The 21,781-nt window shown below is 32.1% G+C and overlaps 1 protein-coding gene across 1 annotated transcript; it reads left to right on the forward strand.

Annotated features, from left to right (window-relative positions):
* The first annotated feature begins 2,359 nt into the window (after window positions 1-2,359).
* LOC123690045 lies at window positions 2,360-8,250 on the forward strand. Its single transcript, XM_045632536.1, has 2 exons — window positions 2,360-2,971; window positions 8,116-8,250. Exons 1-2 carry the CDS (start codon window positions 2,360-2,362, stop codon window positions 8,248-8,250), a joined length of 747 nt encoding a protein of 248 aa, XP_045488492.1.
* Window positions 8,251-21,781: the final 13,531 nt, after the last annotated feature.

Genomic DNA, 21,781 nt, shown 5'->3' on the forward strand with positions numbered 1-21,781 from the left:
ACAGCGATACCGATGCGAAATTTTTTGCACACTAGTTCGATGAAGTTCTCTTGATATTTCGAATGCGCGGAATAAAATCTGCTTATTGAGATCGCTATTGGAAGTCACTGAGTGAGGGCCCAGAGATGCATTTTAACTTAGTTTTTTTTTATTCACTATGGTGTTGGAGCGCTGTAGATAAATACTAAATATTGACTAAGTGTAAGGTGAAGGAAATTTTTGTACATTTTCGCACTTGAAAATCTCGTGGTCTTTGTATCGCTTATTTAATATGAAATTTGGTGAAAACTAAATACATTTTTTTATCTACATTATTAAATGCAGAACACACAATTTAAGCTTTCTGATATACTAAATTTTTTATCATTTTTGCGGTATCTAAATATATAAAGATAATTATAATACATTGAAAAACAATACACATCAAATGCTTTGAAGCTAAAAATTAATTGTATTGGAATATTTAATAATTTCTGCTTAATATAAAAATATTACTTTATTCATGTTTCTCAACGGTGAAACGTTTTCGGAAATTTCACAAATTTTTCAACATTAAAATTAGCCAACTAGTCCCAGCCATTATTGAGTTACAAAAGAACAGCAATTTATTTATTTATTTATATACAGATTTCATTTGTCATATAAAATGTAATTGTATGGTTTTATTTATTTAAGCACGCAACGCACTCGCAAGCCCTCTGGCATTAAGAGCGTCCATGGGCGGCGGTATCACTTAACATCAGGTGAGCCTCCTGCCCGTTTGGTCCCTGTGCTATAAAAAAACTGTATCATGAATTGAAACCGTGAAACACGGCGAACGCCTATAATAAGCTGTTAAACAATTAAATGACCAACTTGATTTAGGTAATTCTTGTTAACTTCCAAGCGATTGTATCATGTAAAAGTTGCTTCAAACAATTTTTGTTTAATAAAACCATTGAAAGTGTGTTCATTTCATTTCGGCTGTGATATGCATGTAAATTCTGTTCCATTGTGCGCTGCGTCAATAGGGGGGTGTTGGAACAATTGCATTGATTCGTAAGTTTATTTTTTATGCATTTTGAAAGGTGTTTTATGTTAATTTGTGAATTCATAAAAATTTTTTAGTAATTTTGAAAACTAGGTGAAGGAATCATGTATTTGTAGATTAGTAGTAGATTCATGTATTTGTTATCGCATAGGTCTTCAGATCATTAACTGTATGTGATTATTAGCATGTAATGTAATGGTGTACTGATTACAGCTGCTTCTGAAAGTTTTTTCTACGCCCATGTAATGATTTGCGAACTAACTACCAGTAAATGTATATTTATAACCAATATTTTTTACCGATTATAAGTACCTACAGATTATTTGATAAATAATTTTGATTTGATATCAATGATAGGAATTTAGAAACATATCTCAGCACAGATTGTATGTGATTTGTTAAGATCATTTTTACGAACAAATATTAACTTGTGTAATTACAAACTAACTTGCAAAATATCTTTATTAAAATGTCTACTTAGTGTACCTATTAAACTTTGTTTTTAATCATAAAAATCTATTGAGAGCAATAAAATCACTTATTATCTTAGTATATAACAATGTCTCTATTAGATAGACAAACATTTTATATCATTTATTATAATGAAAATAGATAAATAGGAATTATATACTATATAATAACAAATAAATCTATATATATAAAAATCAATTGCTGTTCGTTAGTCTCGCTAAAACTCGAGAACGGCTGAACGGATTTATCTTATCTTGGTCTTGAATTATTCGTGGAGGTCTAGGGAAGGTTTAAAAGGTGAGAAAAATTCGAATAATTGCCGGGAAAATCCTCAAAACAGCATTTTTCTAATTAACAAACGTTTTCTAAATAAAATGGAGAGTCAATTTGTAATTTATTACCGCTGCATAAAGTTCAAATTCGCGTGCGCGTTGGAGGACCTGATATCGCGTTCTGAAACTCAAAAAAAGTGAAAGTGAATCGCGAACGCGACAAAATTGCATAGTCTCAAAATACATAGTACATAAATAAACACAATTTTAGCTAACTTCAGTTGTTACTCTGTCCGATTATTTTTTTAATAAGACTATATAGAAATCGAAAGATAAATCAATAATAATAAAGACAAATTAAATTATAAATCTTAAGTTAAATTCTGAACGCAATCTCAATATGTATTTGACATTAGATTTGACAACCAACTGATATGTCATTCCATCCTGTCGCATTTCAGAGCACGGAAAAAATTATTCTCCTCTTCCAGTTATTCCCCAATCAACTGTTGCTGATGAACTAAATGCATGCCTAAAATCATCAAATTTGTGGCAGTACGTAAAGACACTCCACTTAACAACTAACATGCGAGTATTTTTGCAACAAGATGAAACTGCTAATGTGTTTGCGAAGCAGTTGTTAGACATTGGAAATAATAAAGTTGCAGTGGACACCTCGACCGGATTCATCACATTACCTACAGATTTCTGTCACATCACAGACTCAAAAGTGGAGCTTATTCAGCGAGTTTTCCCAGATATAGCGCAAAAGTTCAATAACCATAATTGGCTGGGTGAACGAGCAATATTAGCAGCGAAAAATAATGATGTAGAGGATCTTAATGCGACCATTCAGAATTTTCTTCCAGGACAGTTGGTTTCCTTCAAATCAGTCGACACCGTAATGAACCAGGATGACGTAATCAACTATCCCACTGAGTTTTTAAATTCACTGGAATTGCCTGGATTACCACCTCACAATTTGCAGTTAAAAGTAGGATCAGTTGTCATCATGCTGCGTAACATTAATCAACCTCGACTATGCAATGGAACAAGACTGGCTGTGAAAAGACTGATGAATAACGTCATTGAGGCGACAATCATAAAAGGAAAATACAAAGGAGAGGATGTCTTGATCCCGCGGATACCGATGATTCCAACGGACTTACCATTCGATTTTAAACGCTTACAATTTCCAGTACGTCTGGCCTTTGCGATGACCATAAATAAATCGCAAGGACAGTCTTTAGAAGTTTGTGGAATCAACTTGGAGTTTCCCTGTTTCGCGCATGGACAATTATACGTCGCGTGTTCGCGCGTCGGAAAACCGTCTTCTTTGTTTATTTACGCACCACAAAACAAAACAAAAAATATAGTTTATGAGAAAGCTTTAAATTAATTAACAGACTGTATTTTCACAGTGTGTGTCTGTGAATATCAAATTTAAACCTTATAAATAGCCAGTATTTCAGGAAAACTCTGATTTCTGATGATGTATCTAAAATAATAATAAAACTTCATGATTTATTCAATAAATGCTTTTTCATTAATAATTATTTTGTTTGTTTTAAAATCATTTTATACAAAAGATTAGGTCTTTTATTTATCGATGAGGCAGTACGAAGTCTGCCGGGTCAGCTAGTAATTAAATAAAAATGAGTTCGGGGGCCATACTGTGCTAGTGTATCGTTAATGCTGTCAGCATTTCCTTGCTGTATTGCGATACTTAATCGTTGAGCGAGGAAAGCATCGGTACTGCCTAAGTAATTTTAGTAGAAAAAATGTATTATTTTACACTATTATTATGAAAAGTAGCAAACGGGCTATGGATAAAGAAGCGGTACTTGCGCAGGTATGTCGGCTATATTTTCAGAAATCCTTGTAAACATACCCAACGTAATTAGTAAGCAGTTTCAATAAAATTCTTTTGAAGTTAAAACTTCTTTAGCAACATTGCGATTTGAAAGTCGATGAAACGATAAAGCTACTGTAAAAATAGACTGACACATTCAATACAATTCATAATATTTAACGCGGGAAAAATAAGACAGAAAGCATTGTATAAACAAATAAGTACGAACTTAAAAATTGAAATTTATTATGGATAAGAAAAAATAATTTATGAAAAATGAAAAAAAAAAACGATTATTGATATTGATATAGATATAGATAGTGAGAAAATCTAATTTATGGATTATTAATTAAAAAAACTCTTTTATCTCAAAAATTTAAATAACATTTGTCATATAATCATAAAACCAAAAAATTTAAGATTTTAATTCTACCACGTGTGAATTGCACACGTGTTTATATCGTCAATATATAAAGCTGGTCTGTGAGTTGGAATCCCGCGATACAAAAACTCGATACCGTTGTCAAAATCAACAAGTATGATTATAGAGAGAGAGATCTATTGAGTATTAATATAGATTAAACATTTTTAATTTTTACACGATTTCCCAGCACTGAAAGAGCTTCTTCTTTACCACTGCACTACACTGAATCAGCACAGCAGTAAATGTATGCAAATGTAATGTGGAACCAATTATTGTTGACACAAAAGTACTAAGTAATCCCCGTTTCTAGTGACAAAAAAATTTATTGTAAATATATCCAAACAATTCGCCAAACACACACACTTTATGATCATTAAGTGCTGTTTGGAGCACTAAAGTTGTTGATTCAATCTTAGATTTTAATAAAATATGATCAGAATTTTTATAAGAAGGTGAACGGTAACATGCTATTATAGCTGTTTCCTCATTACCTAGTCTAAGATACAATTGCTTTCCTTGGAATCTGGTTCTTCTATGGTAGAATTCAGTTCTTCTTTAATGTATACAACAACTCCATCATTTTGTATTATTTAAGTTGGTTGTGACACAAATTTGAAATAAATTATTATTATTATTATTTTTATAATGTGGAACCAGTTATTGTTGACACAAAAGTACTAAGTAATCCCTGTTTCTAGTGACAAACTTTATTGTAAATAATATATCCAAACAAACTCGCCAAACGCCCATTGACAGTTATAAGAATTATGTAGGCATAGTTCAGTTTCAAGTTGAAAAGTCAAAAACTCAATAAAATCTTGGAGCCAAGGAAATCCAATAAACGTTACCTGAGTGGTCTTGCTGGCCGGAATGCGAGGCATTCCGTTCATTACTACTCCTCTCAACTTGTTACCTATCCAATTTAAACGGATTTTAGCACTTGGAAATTCCACTTGTTATCTTCTATGAGGTGTTTTTAGTTTTGTAAAATTGACTATCGAATCCTGTTATGGATAGATAATGCAACTGTTTATTAAATTAATCAATAGTGCAACATCATGTATGACAATACAGTAGTGATGGACTCCAAAGACTCTAGTCTTAGATTCATGTGCCTAGGAAACAATATTTTCAGCAGGTAGGGGAGGGGGTTGGACTTAGAAATCATATACACGAATTTGATGATACTGTAGTATTGTCTTTTATTAACATAACTTTTACACATTTAAAGAAAAACAATTTTTAACGGATTATAGTTATGTATTATTGTATTTAAACTTATAATTATTTGTAAATAATTTTAAATTTAAACCGACGTTTCGCGTGCTTTACAGCGTGCGTGGTCACGGTGACTGAAGACAAAGGTGTTAAATGTCAAAAAGTATTACAGCTGCAGAAAATGTTGTGTTATCTGTATTTATTTCCCCGGAGTTGGTATCGACTAAAAGATGTAGGGTTTTTGCAGAAATTGCTCACGGTGTCCTCCATTTTTGCGGATTGTTTATTTTGAGATACTGATGAGATACTGATGATTGATGATACTGATTATGTAGATGTATCGGGAGCCTTGATTGGAACACCTCCTCGCTGAGGACGTAGAAATGTGTCCGTTAATCGTAGATTATTTATATATTTATAGGTAAGTCTTACAACTGATATTATAAAAAATTTCTACGTCCCTTACTTCCCCGTGGATTATTAATAACTTGCACAACTTAACATTGAAATTTACAAAAATAGAAAAATTAGCTTTACATTGCATTAATATCGCTAGTACACAATCAATGGTCCTACGACGACGAAAATTTTACAGTATTTGAATTCACGGCCTCACGAACCCAATGAACCAACAACTGCTAGCACATTCCTACTGAAAAACTTATAAAAAATCCAATACGCAATTCTGTAAATATTAATTAAAATCAACTTTTATTCATAAAATAATAGTACTTTAAATAACGAGGCACTCAGCCATCACCTCGATCGAATAGATTTTTCAAAGTTTATTAAACACGAAATTGACTTCGTATATCCAATTAAAATTTATCCTCTTTGCTGCGAGCTGACATTTTTACCACTGGCGTAGCGACAGAACTTTTCTAATTATAAATGTCATTAACCCCTTCTGAAGCGCACTTTCAGCTAATTTTCACTTCCTTTTGAAATACGCGAATTTTTTTACCTTTAATGGCTTTGAAATAAACTATTGGTGCTAACGTAGTGGTAGTTTTGTTTCTTTTACGCACGGGAGTTTCAAATGCTGTTAAATGCTCGGTGTAGCTTTGATGTATTATTTTGTCCTCAGATAATGTTATGTAGCTAATAAATAAAAAACCGGCCTTATAATTCAATGGAGCCAGCTGCACGCACGAGAAACATGACATATGCGGCGTTACTTAGCTCTGAGGCGTTCCATTTAAGGCTTGAAGTGCAAGCGAGAGCGTGGAACGAGCGACATCGAGGCACAATCGGCCTCCGCGTTCGGTAGCATTCCTTTGTTAAAAAATTGACACAATTGTATTTTTGCGTACAAATAAATGTAACTTGATCAATTCAATTGTGATTTCAATTTACCTCTTTCTCTATACAAAATATCTATCCAACGATTTTTTTTAATGCAACCATTCCATCAGTATTTTCTTATGACGTTGTTACGTTCAACTATCGTCAGTAAACGGACAACCGTTTTTTTTTAAACAGGTCAAGGTTGTATTCGTATCTCCCAGGGAAATAATGTATCCACCGGTATTCTTATACACAGAGTTCGCTAGTTCGTAAACTATTTTGTAAAGCGGACCGTTATATACTTCCACCCATCAAGGTGATGCAAAATGGAGAGATGAACCCAAACAACTCTTCATTACACTCTCACTTTTAGAATATGTCTAGAGACAGATTGTCTCTGCGCGAATTAGGAAGAAGCTGATATTTGGAAGCCCAGAGATGTGAGAATTATTGCTTATGAAGACGGACTTTTAAAATTTTTATTGCAAACGTTACAAGTTCTTTATTTAAATCTATATAATCGATTGAGTATTTTTATTCTTTAGTAACAAGAACAACCAGTTATTCTGTAACTAATAATTTTATAACGTGTAATAGTAGAAAAACAATATATGTAAATAAAAATATCGTCTGTTAGCATATATAGGAGGGGGAAAATGAACTCGTCAAAGGGAAATGATTGCGAAACAGCACAAATAATTCGCGCCAAACAACACCGCAATAAAGATTTATTGCAGAGATTTTTTCGCGAAATATTGACATGGCTTAAATGTCTAAATGACAGCGTTTAAAAAATGCTTTTATTTTATATAGTAACAATGTTTATATTCGACTCGTTGAAAAATTACAAAAGTATATAGTTTTTGATTACTGGAAATTCATTATAATTGAACACAGTTAATATTAGATGTGCACTTGTTGAAATTGAATTAGGACTTTGGCTATGATTTAGATGAATTCAAACTTCACCTATCTATAAACATGCAACTGTGCAGGTTTAAATATACATATTTTGGTCTCTGGTACGCGACCTGTAATTTATATTATTTATATCCTTTTATTATTAGGGTATTAAAAAATATAAAGATCGGAAAAAAATTAAGCTTATGATATGTACCATACTTTGAAGCTGTATGCGAAAAACTTAATGAACTGATTCTTGGCGCAGGCGACAACATGGATAATTTGAAGATGAATTTATGAAAATTGTCTTTGCCATTAGAATAATTGTGTCAGAGGTATTAAATAAAAGAACAAATTGGTATTAATTATTAATTTGTAAATTTTTGGAGATATAAATAAAATAAATATCTTATTTGAATAACTTTGAAATAGACATTGATAGCATAGATTGTGAAACATGATTTTACGGTTAGAATAGACATTTAAAGAAATATAGGTAGCTGGATCCAGAAGGTCTGTAACGAGAGTGTTCTAAAACGAGTTGGAATGAAAAAAAACAACGGAAATTGTATCTGCGCCATGTTTAGCGTCGTGATCGCTACCACCTCCTTCAATTAATTATAATGTGTAAAATCCTGGGGAAACGGTGTGTTGGTAGAAGAAAAAAATCATGGCTCGTTTGGGAGTGATCGGGTATTTAAACTGCGGAAGAGTTGCTGCAGCTGGCATAGGACAAGACGTTGAAGCGTTTCAAGAGACTGACGGCCAACCTCCACTAATGGAAATGCACTAAAAAAAGAAAAACATAAATGAATTAGGCAAAAAATTCGACGATGTGTTCCTCAGGCGGCCGGCCATAATAAAAACTTTTATACTACTTTCATTTTATTTTATTTTTATATTTGTATACTATTTTAGCCAATGTTTACGATACTACACATAAATATCTATGAAAATTTTATAGCTAAAATCCAATTCGATAAATATCGTTACGTTCAATGCAAGCGAAACGAAATTGCATTTGAAACGGATTGTTTTGCATAATGTGAACACATTTTAAGCTTAATTAATAAGCTCGAATATTTTAATTAAACCGTTCAATGACGAGAAAATACAAGTCAAGTCAGAATACAAATACTTGCTATGCCAAATCGATTATTTCAGTTTTTGACAGTCTACAACAGATAAAACTATATTTCTTTGTAGTAAAGAGTGTAATCTGGAAGGAAGCTCATCCCTTTCTCGGTCTCTCATCCGGTTCTCAAACTCAAGTGAGACCACTACCCATTTATGCTCACACTTCGGGCAGCAAGTCCGTTGCCGGCCTTTTAGGAATTGATACGTTAATTTCCCTTACAAAATCCATACTATATAGATTTTACTCATTTGCGTATTTAATGGCCTCTTCACAATTCGTTTCCTTTGCTATGCTCTGTCAAACTTGGTTAGTGAATTAAGAAATGTCAGACAATAGCAACAATAAAATATTTTATTAAGCAAAATCCCAACACACGTACGGACTCATTAAGGGACGTGTACACGATTTGGCTCCGGCACTTGGCACCGCGTCGCGTTATTTTGGCACTTAACGCGAAGTCATTGGCGATTTGGCACTCTTGTGCGCCATTAGTGGAACGCTGATACCGACACCATTGTGAATTTTTATGTTAGATTGTGTTGCTGTTTTGTTATTCCCTAGTTTAGGATTTAAATATTGCTGGTTAAGCATTAAATAGCTAGCGAGGTTTTTAAATTTACGCTTGTTGTATGTAGTATGGCTTAAGCTACAAATTTTAAGTGGTCTTCACTGACACTATGATTTAATCTTATATATGTGTAAAAATGTACGATTCTGCAATATATACGTTTTAATATGTCATGTTAATTTTTTAACTATCAGTTTACATAAGAAAACCTTTTTCAAATATTATTATTAAGTAATACGTAATTAAAATTCATAAGACGGAAGCCAACATCAAAGACGACGCAAGTGTAACAAATGTGAAAATAAGCTGTTTTTTTTCCACAAAGAAAACGTCACATTATTCATGTATCTATAACGTATGTACATATTTTAAAGCGTTAGCAAATCAAGCCTTAAATATATTCACCCTACCGAATTGGTGCTAATAACTGCGTATAAGCTAGGCCAAGCGTACTACGCGCTAGTTGAGAAACATTAACAATGTACAACCAACCTTATTTCGTGCGACCAGAGACTATAATGGAACTCTATGCATATACTGGTGTGTTTAGATTATCTTTTTACACGCTGTTTGTGGCATGTATTGAAAAAGACGGCCTTTTCAGAAGGCTCTGTCAGGCTATGATAAATGATACGTTTTTATAATCTACATGAAGCAAGATAATTTTTTTGTAAAATATTATTGTTTCAACGTCGTTTTTAATGTGTTTTGAAACATTTACAGGGATCATATTAAGAGATTTTAATGACACTAGAGAAAAATATGTTCGGCTTTTCAGAGTAGCCCTGCTACTCTGAAAAGCCGAACATATTTTTATCCAAATGTAACAATTATTTCTAACTGAATGTAGTTTCCAGTATGTAGTAAGTATAACGTCATTAACGACTAAAATCTAATTACAATGTTAATATGATGAGTTCTGTCACAAAATTAGTATTACGCGATTGTGAAATCGATAATATACTATTAAAATTATAGTTAATCTGCGGTACGTCAAAATCCTGTGTCGAAATAGTGTATCTTAGTGACAAATACGTTTTAGTTAAAAAAAACTATTCGCCGTAAATCAGTTATCGAAATAACATTGCATAAAACATCGACAAATTGCTTGAAAAACGGTGAAAAATCTATTTGTTCAAGTCACCCTGCGGCGATAATAATTCCACAATAGCAATAAAAAGTCCACGACAAATCTCAAAATCCCCCGACCGGTCAACTAGGCACGCCTTCAAAATTAAGCCTTCCCGACGTTTAAAGCTTTATTATTCAATTGTAAACCTTATCATAGTTCAATAAGATAGAAATTGTCTTGTTAATTACATCGAAATTAACTCCATTCGATTTTAAGTATGTGTAGGATGGCATGGAATTTTACGTTACAGGATTTATGCGTTTGACATACGAAGAAAAACAATACAAAAAAGTTATAGTCCGAAAAGTCATGTAAAGTGTCAATAGAGTGTTATAGGGAACAATTGTTTTTTTTTTATTTAATTTAATTGTTTATTTCGGAAAACAAGGTTCGATAACAATGTTAGTAATTACAACTTAAATCTAAGTGTTAGTAGGTTTACATTATATTCATACCGGAATCATTCCGCATGAAATAGCGGAACAGTGATTGAGCTATCGACTCGGTCCGCGATCATGCGGAGGATGCCTTCCTAAATATTTTCACTAGGAGTCGAATCATCAATCAATATCATGATCCTATCGGGATTCACACAAAGTTGCCTTTATCTATAAGTTAATTATAATCAGGCCTAATAGTCGATAGTTATTACTTAATGTGTCCTTAACATTTAAATAGCATTCTCAAATCAATAGTATTTTTTTATTTTTATTCGAAATATTATTTTTAATTTAGGCTAAAAAATGTGTTATTGTGAGTCCAATAAATTCCTTTAAAATACTGACTCTATTATGCTTAACTTCATCTATTAAATAGTAATGTTACCTATTTGTATTAATTGGCTTTGTATAACTGTTGGAAAATTTTTTATACAATTCATATGGTGTCGTCTTGACACTTAAGCAAAAAATGTAAAACAATACAAAAGCACTCTATCGTCTGAATTCTAGAATTATGCTATTATTATAAAGATTTATATATATTAAACCTTTCCGGTCTGTGTGTCTGGACAAATTCTGTCCTCCTCATAATCCAATGGCAGACTGGTCGGATTTGTGAGCATTTCGGGAGCTTTTCAAGTCATATCTTACTGCTTAGACCGGCTTAAAGAATATTGGAACGAGACATTTTAAATTCATTTCAGATTGTAGCAATTTGAGGTAATTTATATTTCTTTTGTGAGATGAAAACATTTGTAAGAATGGATTCTTTTTTTATTTTATGTATGCCATTGCTTCCGTATGATACGAATAAAAAAGATTATAATTAATTAGACTTTTCACGTGTTTGTATTGAAGTAAGTTAGATAGGTAAATCAGGATAACATTAAAAATTGTTTTGTTACAGATAACCTGCTACAAGCTAAAGTTTCGAGTTTTTATCATATAAATTAATTTAGTAACTTTTCATTACTATGAATCCTAATAATCTATAAATAATTTAAACCCATAAATAATTTATTTCTGAATAAGCATCGAGCACTGATCATAAATTGTTCCTTATTCAAAAGTTAAAGAAAAATACAATGAGCACCAACCATGTCTTAGTCCTAAAATAAGGATATTATATTGAAGCTTAAAAAATGCACTGTTCTATTTTCAAAAATAGTAATAGCACCTTTGACTTAATCAATTCGCCTTGAGCACGTACATCGGATCTAATTTGCATAGTAAACAATCGCCTTATTTACTTCCTAATACCTCTATCGAATCCTCTGTATAATCCGAGCGTCGGTTGTCTCTCCATGCCGGGATTATCAACAACTAAACGTCACAGATTGCCGCAAGTTATAAGAATTTTTACGCAAACAAATAATACAATAAACATGTGAAAAGTTTTATTATAACGCCATCCTTTCTATCGTGATGTCTTACTTTGCAATCGTTCCTGCCTGGGTCTTGAACCAGCTGCTAGTCGCATTTCCAAACCGCATTTTGGTTTGCCTTATGTTCCATGAAAAAAAGACAGTAAAATGTGTATTCGAATCGAAACAAGGACTAGAAAATTCTAGATTTGGCGAATCGTTTTACATCTCATAAAGATATCGATATGTGCGGTTTATTATATTGTCTGGTCGTCAATACATCCACTGACATAGCAACTAGTATGGTTTTGGTGCGTAAAACGTATCCTGCAACGGTAAATAAATTAAGACTGAATCGAGATGTTATGAGTTTCCTATATAACTTTAATTTGATTATATTTAATCAAATCTTTACTAAACTTCGCTTCGAGTTCTATATTACAATTTTAAATTATATTTTAACGCGAGCTCCATCAACTTATACGGTTCGGCTTGATTGATTTATTACTGTTTGTGTCCATCAATTGTGTAAACTGGGAACAACGAGTTTGTCGCATATTATAATGTAGTAATTCATTTTAGATAAGTTTGCTTTTTGTAATTGGTTCGACAGTATGACAATAAACCTATGTAGAAATTATAAAATATCTGGTATAGAAATTTGAATTAAAACATATTTATGTGTACCGCAAAGAAATTTAATAAATGGACATTTAATATTATTGAATATATTAAATAAATTAACAGTGTTATTATTTTAAATTATTTACTTTGTTGTTAAAGTTGTAATTCCATGTAACTGTCCACTGGACACAAATGTTGCTAGTGACAATAAGCTGAGAACCAGAATAAGTTCAATATTTTTATTTTAACATATCATATTATAGGCTCTGTATTCGCGGCAATATATTAAATGCCATACAAGAAATACTTATCAAAATTTTCAAATTTTTCCTTCTATTGATATAATATTTCCTTATCTGTTCAATAACTTACTATAAAATATAAAAGCAAAGTTTGCACATCGTAGCTATAAAATTTTCTTGACGTTCATAAGTGTACATGTTTAAATATATGAATAAAGATATTTTGATTGATTGATCTATATCTATTTAATTCATTGAATGAGAGTTAAAAAATAATACGTTTTTTTGGAACATAAGATCATCATGGTATCACTTATTACACGTCATTAAATAAAATATATACATGATTCATAAATTTCATCAAATCTTACAAATACGCGCATGTTGCTTGCTGAGATGAAATAAGTGAATTATACTAATTTAAAAATAAATAATTGAATGTATAAATTCGTTTTTAAATTTATTTTTTGACCTAGCCTTTATTACATTGTACATATAACCAGTTAAATAAATAGCATACCATATTATGCACGGACGTAAGTAATAGCCAAAGATAAAACGCCTAATTCAGCTTTCCCTTAAATCTCTTAATAAACCAGTTAAATCCATACAAAGCGAATAAAGTTAAACCTCCAAAGCCTTATAATAATTTTGAACGTTTTTTTTACTCTCTCAATTGCGGTAATGGTTTTCCCGCACATAATTGCAAAGCTTCGCTAAGAGTTAATTTGGAAGGCTCCCAAATTTTGCTTTACCCGCAAATAAAAGTAGATATTCCGGCTTGCGATGTAACCTAACGTTTTATTCAGTGACGTCACTGCAGATACAGCCTTTTGTAGCTATTTCGTAGTTTTGATAGCTAGCCGTTGTGAAAGAGTCATGTAAGGTGTACAAAAACACACTATATTAGAAAAAAATGCTTTGCTACTTTGGCCATATTGCCAGGATAGAAAGTTAGTTAGTGTCGACAAATTGGTAATGGTAGGGTGGAGTCATGGTAAGAGAACCCAGGGTTGAGGGGCAAACCCGTTAGTCTGACTACATTAAGATACATAATATCTCTCTCGACATCCCTAATACACCGATACAAGCTGAGGATAGAGCAGGAAGCAAGTCGACGTATCGGTTAGGGATTTTCAATACCGCCACGACTTTGAGTAATGTTTACTACGAAGAAGAAAAAATACATCTTTCTTGGAGCATTGGAGTAACATCTTCGATTGTGTATCCAGTTCTCGGTGCTGTCAATACATGATAGTGGTATCTATGTTTTACTTGATTTTGAGGATGGAACTCTGATGTCTAGTGTTTAATTTCCATTTCTGAAATATGTGTTAAAAGTACTTGAAATATGTGTTAAGGTAGAAAAAGAATACATCTTTATTTGAATTACAAAAACACAAAAAATACATTAAATGAAGATAAATTTGCAAGTTACTCAGAAAAATCTGTCAGGTAGGAACTACAGTAGTAAAAAGGGCGGTCTTAAAAGTGTTAAAAATATACATAAAAAATTTTTATTAAATAGAAAAGACTTGACTACATAATATGAAACAACACGTTTATCGATACTTTAATGTGAATTGTTAATCTTAAACATAAGTTTTGCTTGGCTACAGGCAGAATTTTATTAATCAATAAAAGGACAAAGATTCTTACTCAATCTAAGTATTATGTATAAGTATAGAAATTATGTAACCACTAGTAAACTAGAGGTCCTAAAGTTTAATTGAGTTGTGGATTTAACCTAAGGGAAACTTGTAAACTGAATTAAGAAAACTCCTGTTTAAGCTGAACTGAAAGGCTGTTTATTGGAAATCAGTCTTTGAACTAAATGAGTCGACTACGACCTATTTGTTTCTTGAGTTTATTACGTTTCGATATATATATATATATATATATATATATATATATTTCGATAATTAGTCAAGCTTTGATATTGTTTTTACAACTTAGCAATTTATCAAATTATATATTCTAAAATACATGACAATTGCGGTGAAAACTTATTTTACAAAAAATATTTATACATCAAAAATAGAGAAAAATGACGTGTATGTACTTATATACACGCGTTACAAATTATACTTCTTTGGCGTAACAAGATAAAAATATTTTCAAAATTTTTATCTTTCACCTTGTTCTACGTTTGTAGAAGAAACGTTTGTAACAATAGAAAAAAAACTAAAACGTAGACTAGTTTTTTGTGACGGTGCACGAGGGCTTCGTAAAAATTTACTGTCATCATTTTCGTCTTAAGTGCCAAAAGAAGTATAACTTCAAAAATTTTACTACAAATTTTAGCTGTTACGTAGTTCCTTAACAACAGTTTTATTTTATTTATCAGCATACAACCAAATATAACATATTAAGCGTTTAAAGTATACAGCTGTACCTAAAGTCCGTTTAAATATAGTAAAAATTCCTCGCTATACGATCAACTGTTACTCACGCACTATATATTTCTAACGATATATTAATCATGAACAATTTTCAGCTGGTCAAAACCATAATCGTTCTTATTTTGTTCAACAACTAAGCGTTATGCATAATAATTTTTGCCACACACCATCACTATGCAGAACCTGCGGTACATACGTATTAACGCCACCGCGGCAAAAATTTAAAGGTTAGCAAGTGTGGGCAACTTCAACATAACCTAAACCTTTTTGGTTTCTAAAGGGTTTAGTTTTAGGTTGTCCACGCTAACCATTTAATTTATGAAGCGGTGGCATTAATACGTAAGTACCGAACCAGCTACCTACCGAAGTATTTGAAACCAATTCGACTTAGATCCCACCAAGAAAATAGCGTAGCAAATCCAAAAGGCGCTTGTACTCGTAGGTATCAGGTGCGTAGGCTCATTTTTTCTATAAAAATACCTAATAGTACTATTAATCTAATCTGCAATGTCTCTAATCATGGCTGGCTATCTCGGTTGTAATTTGGATTGTAAATGTTATATGTAAATGTATGAAGGTAATTGCGTATAAGGGTCATGTTGGTTTAAGCCGTATAATTAGGATACGGGTAACGATTTAATTAACACATTAATAGCTAATAAGCGGTAAGCGACAACTTTCAGTACCTTAAGCGTTCAATATTATTATTAATAAGGTATAGTAATTTAATGTATTTACCAGAAAACAATCCACAGCAGATATACAAAAGAAATTGTTATCTTTTCAAAATCAAATCAAACAATAATTTATTCATGTAGAAAACATAATGTACACTTATGAATATAGAAAAATAAATATACATTGAATGCTTATAATTTTACATTTAATGCCAGTTCTCGATCAAGGGCGTATAATGGAAGAGAAGAACTCGCAATAAACTCTCCGCCACTCTTTTTAATCGCCTGTTTTTGTCTTTTACACAACATCTGTAAAGAGCTGCAACCATTACACCATGTTCCATGTGACATCTTGAGGTATTGATATCGCGGAATATGCTTAATAAGGGTATTAAAAATAGCGCTAAATTACCTGCATCATGAGCAAACCCCACATAACCTTACATACCTACCCTCAGTTTAACACCATCACACAAGACAACCGAAGGTATTACGGATTTAATATATTTTTCCTTTCGTAAATGTTTTAACGTTTTTGTATATGTATATATGTCTCTATATCTTTGATTTTTTTTAGTGTAATTCTTTTATGTTGTATATAATTTATGTTAGCTACAGGATTAGCTACAAATGAATAAAGGAAAATTTGTTTACTAAGTCGATGTTTTCATTTTAACAGTTTACTTACGACCTTTTCAATAATCTGTTTGTCTGTAATTTTACTTCGGAAAAAGAGGTAAAAACAACCCCTAAGAAGGACAATACCCCTAGAAAGACAATATACAATGACCAAACTTTTTTTTTTAATTTTTAATTATAATTTCTATGTAGGTAAATATTATAAATACTCTGAACGAAACAACAAACAATAAAAGTATTAAAGTATAAAGTAAGGTCGTCGTATGTATTACGAGGTAATTTGTTTCCGGTACACTTTTCCACTTGAGCTTCATCCCGTAGTGACTGAAAATTAGCCATTTAAACTTCACAGGTAAAACTTAAAGCAAACTTTCAGCACGAACATCACGTAAAAACGTTGTTAAGTAATACCTACAGAGCGTGAAAAAAGTATGAAAACTCGATTTATTTTTTATCCCGGTCAAGGAAACTCATAAAAGTTAGACGTGACTTAAAAAGGCCCTAAATTACTTTGTATTTTTAAATTTCTGTTATCTCGTATCAATATTCGACTTTTTTGACACACTTTTTTAAAGCGACTAACTTCACATAAGTTGTAGTAAGCTAACTTCATTTAGAAGTTAAAAGGGATGCTGATGTACCGCTGCAAGGCCTCCCCCAGCTTTTGATAGGGTGAATTGGCCGATATGAATGGCCCATGCTGAGCCAAGGTCCATTCGACATCATTCTTCCGCAGAGGACCGTGAGTTTGAACAAGTGATCGCGTGGCTGGATGCGGACAAGACTAAGCTGTAACCGTGTCCTGCCTCGGACGATTGTTGGTGGTGTCGTGAGTTTTTAGTGGGTATGCACATACTGTGCATATATATTTATTTATTTATCCTTTATTGCCTTATACAAAAACACACATAACAAAAATAAAAAATAAAAAAAAACAGTTACAAAAGATATAAGGCAAAGGGCTTATCGCTTTCAAGCGATTTCTTCCAGGCAACCCTAATGAGAAACAACGTTAAAGAAACACAGAGTAGAGTACAAAAAATAAAAAACAATTAACAAAAGAAACAAAAAAAACTTAAAACAAGCGTTACTATAACTAATTGAATATAATAAAACGAAATCAAAGAAACATAGCAATAATAATAAATAAAAATAATTATAGACATAAAAATAATTATAGACTAATATATATATTCGCTACTGCGAATCCCACATAACCCGTCACCACCAGGCAACCGTGTCGCGGGCGGGTATACATAACGCATTTCCCCACGAAAAAGAATAAAGCTAACTTCACTTCCCTTGTAACGTATAAAGTATACAACTTATAAACATTATGGAGATGCTACCTAGGTAACACAGAAAATGTTTAGAAAATAAAAACGGGTTAACTTAGAAAGTTGCCAATACTTTGTTTGTTATGAAGAAAACGCTTATGAAGGCCGCCCGTTGATTTATAACTTTTGTAACCTGTTTTTTATTTTTGTTATGTTCATGTTTTTGAATAAGGTAATAAAGTAATAATAAGTAAATAAATTGTTTTTCGAAGTAATCTCCATTCCTCCCTACATATCGTCGCATTCGATGGAATCACTGAGAAAAGCAGTGGGCCCATTCTTCCTTAGCAGACTCTTCTATGGCATTGTCGTACGCTGTCAGCGCATCTTCAAGGCTTGTAAAGCCTAAATTTTATCTTTAGTCAAGGGAATTAATGAAAGTCGCAGGGCGCCAGGTCAGGACTGTATGACTCATTATCTCGACACCTACCATAGTCAAATATTCAAGTATCCGTTTTGCGGAGTGTGCTAAAGCATTGTTGTGGTGATGGAGGATCCTGCTTCGGCGCTGCTGTCTAATTTTTTCCAAGAAAACAGGTAAACAGCGATTGACATGCCAGTCTGTAGTAACTGCCCTTCCATCTTCTAGCACAACTGTCGTGAAATGACCTTTCCGACCAAAGAATGAGGCACTCATCTATTTTCCTTATCACCTTCTTTCCGATGCCGTGATCACTCTTTTTACTCCCAAATTCTGTGAGATCCTATACGTGTCAATGATAATCGCAAATAATATGAGCCTAATAAAAGTAACTCTTCTGGAGAATAAATTACGATTATTGTACACATTGGAGCCTATATACCATATCATTAACCAAATGTTAGTAAAATTACAACGTACAATTGTGTCAACGAAAACTGAATTTCTAGAATCTTAATAAAATTCATGGAAATGAAATTTATATTGAAAGCCGTCAGTTCAAACAGTTCAGTTTACTTACATTAAGAAAACAAGAGTTGTGATTTTAGCGCGCATTGCCATTCTGGAAATTAATCGGCTTCCGAGCTGAAATCATAACTTTTTAAGACCATTTTAATCAAAGCTATATCACAATATAATAAGCGTAATATTTTACCTTGCTTTTTATTTAAAAAAATACTCTACTGTGTTCAGAAAGCATTTACTCTAGAAGAAAATATACCAGAACTGCTTTATTTATGCTCTCAAACATCACACATTAGAATGGGGACGATCAAATACTTATGAAAATATGTTATTAAAAAAATTCACATTCAGAAGGTGCAGAAACATGCAAACCTCCTAACAATAGTGTCGCCCGAAATTTCGCAGCACGTAACTCAGAGAGGCCTTTTTGTATTGAAGAAGTATGAGTGCGCCAAGTATCCACTTGTATACAATTACATAAGTAGCAATTAGCTATAGCAACGCCAAAGAAAACAATATGATATTTTTAAATATGTCCACTTAGCACTGAGCGCTATATCTCGAAATGGTCTGTTAAAAGGATGTTAATTTATTAAAGTTACTATGAAAATCTACAATTCAACGATTCATAAAGAGGTAATCTCCTTTAATGCAGATTGCACTGCAAATGCTAATCTTGGTTTTTACGATTCATGTTGATTTAGTGGTGGCACAGTTGAAAACAATGGGAAATAGCAGAAAAACGCTTCATAATGTGACGTTTTTAGTGGACAGAAAATACTTTTGATGTGTAATTCTTTGGTTAGAATGTGACTAGTATAAAAATCGACCCCATTGGGTTATTGGAATCTGAAATTTTCTACCACAAATTTAATACAGAGTAAAGAAAGAGTTTATCGCACATGAAATTGAGAAATGAGATTTAAAGTAAATAATGGTACGACAAGATCTTTACAACAAGCTTGTCAGTTTTGTGCGGCTCGTAATAAAGGTGGATAAATAACGAATAGGCAATCTAGAAAAATATTTAAATTAAATATATATTTAATTTGGATGGCACAGTTACTGAGAATTTATTTAATAAATAGATTAGTATGCATAGTTTATAAATATGTATACAGAGATAATAATAAACAGGATATCATAGACATCTAAGATAATCTTAATATAAATATTCTGGGTAATAATCGCTTCGAATCTGCGAATTTGTAGCGTACTTCTAGTTTAAACAACTGAGATAATAGACGAAAAGTAATATAGGTACGCAAGATTTACTATTATGTTATTATTAATATTTTTTTGAGTTATGACATTTTTTAATAGATGGACATATCCGGAGCTAAGATACAAAGTGTACGTTCACATTTTTTTTAATAATAGTAATAGGTAAGTTTTAATTTAATTTTAATGTAAATTGTCCAATTCTCATAATTATTGATTTGAAAAGCTAAATATAATAAGAGGCGATGTAAAATTTTAATTAAAGATCAATCACATTTTTGTTAGCAATGCGATCATAATTAGCTGTAAAACCATTGCACTGTTTAATTTAATCTGTTCTCAGCCGTCTTTATGAGAGTTTCTTCTGTATTATTTTACAGTGAAGTGAACTAACGAGTTTCTTAGCGACAGTTTTCGGTATTAGTGTTAAATTTTTATGGAAATGTTTTACCAGACTGTTATTGCTTAAGGTGCTTTGAATGAATAACTTTATTCACCGACCTCACAAAAACAAATTATATAAAATAAATAAAGCAGTCTTTTTAGGTCTGAGCCTCAGATTTCTTTATCTGCTTCATGATCTGATCATTTGTCAATCTAATAAGCAAGTAGGTGATCAGCCTCTATCTAGTGCTATCGAGTTTTTGGGTCTAAGGAAAGCAGGTTTCCTCGCGATGTTTATCTTCACCGTTTGAGCGAATGTTAAATGCACACGTTAAAAGAAAGTCCGTTGGGGCAAAGTCGGGCATCAAACCTACAACCTTGTCGACCAGAGATGAGAGGCTTGAAACTTATTCCATATATAGTCAGTTCGCTTTATTGAATTTATAATTTTAGGAGTAATTTTTAATAAATTGATTAACTTCTTAAACTATTTACTACAAGTTTGGTAAAATCTATGCGACAATAAAAATAACTGTTTCGAATCTAACCTAGGAGGTTACATTCATAACAAAAGAATGCTATTCGCTTTCAGAAAGTATGAGATAAACAGCTAAAATAAAATGTTAGTACAAAAATATTATAAAAACTGTGCTTTGAATACATAATCCTCTGCAAAGGGCATTATTTAAACTTTAAACCTCGTTAAGCTCTCTTCAGTTTAATGTCGAACAGAAACCTATTATGTTTCCCAAAGCATTTTAATTTATACCACTAATGAAGACGTTCCGAGCATGTCTAGGCATTGAAGGAAGACAACGCGACGCGACGCAATTTCCGCTTTTTAGTTTCAAAGAGCGCACCGACTTCTTAGCTACTACTATTTGTTTTCGATTCATAATATCAGCAAAATAAATCCATTACTTATTATTTACAAATATTTTTTCACTGTAAAAGACTCGAGATAAACATGGAATAAAAACTATACCTTAAACCTTTTATTGTTGTATTATTTTACACATCAAGACATTCCTTTCATTAGACTATTCCTAGGAACTAAAAAAGAAGCAAAAACCCATCACAAAAATGCAGTAAAAAAAACCAAAGACCTGTGGTTCTACCATTTGTTTTTCTGTAGAAACATATCAAAAATATTTTCTCCAACTCCAGTGTGCAAAGACGAACTGTGCACTTTTTAAAAATTGTCACTAAGAGTCACATTTTGACAAACCGTTTCGATTACATTACGAACACGGGAGTTTAGTTTATTCCC

The sequence above is a fragment of the Pieris rapae genome, chromosome 20 (assembly GCF_905147795.1).
Source record: "Pieris rapae chromosome 20, ilPieRapa1.1, whole genome shotgun sequence".
NCBI classification, from domain to species: domain Eukaryota; kingdom Metazoa; phylum Arthropoda; class Insecta; order Lepidoptera; family Pieridae; genus Pieris; species Pieris rapae.

What these genes read in the sequence shown, in the direction of transcription:
- LOC123690045 (XM_045632536.1), top strand. Translation starts at nt 2,360, where the DNA reads ATGCGAGTATTTTTGCAACAAGATGAAACTGCTAATGTGTTTGCGAAG. An exon ending in TTAAACGCTTACAATTTCCA is followed by an intron (nt 2,972 to 8,115) that starts GTACGTCTGGCC and finishes GTGTGTTGGTAG; the next exon opens with AAGAAAAAAATCATGGCTCG.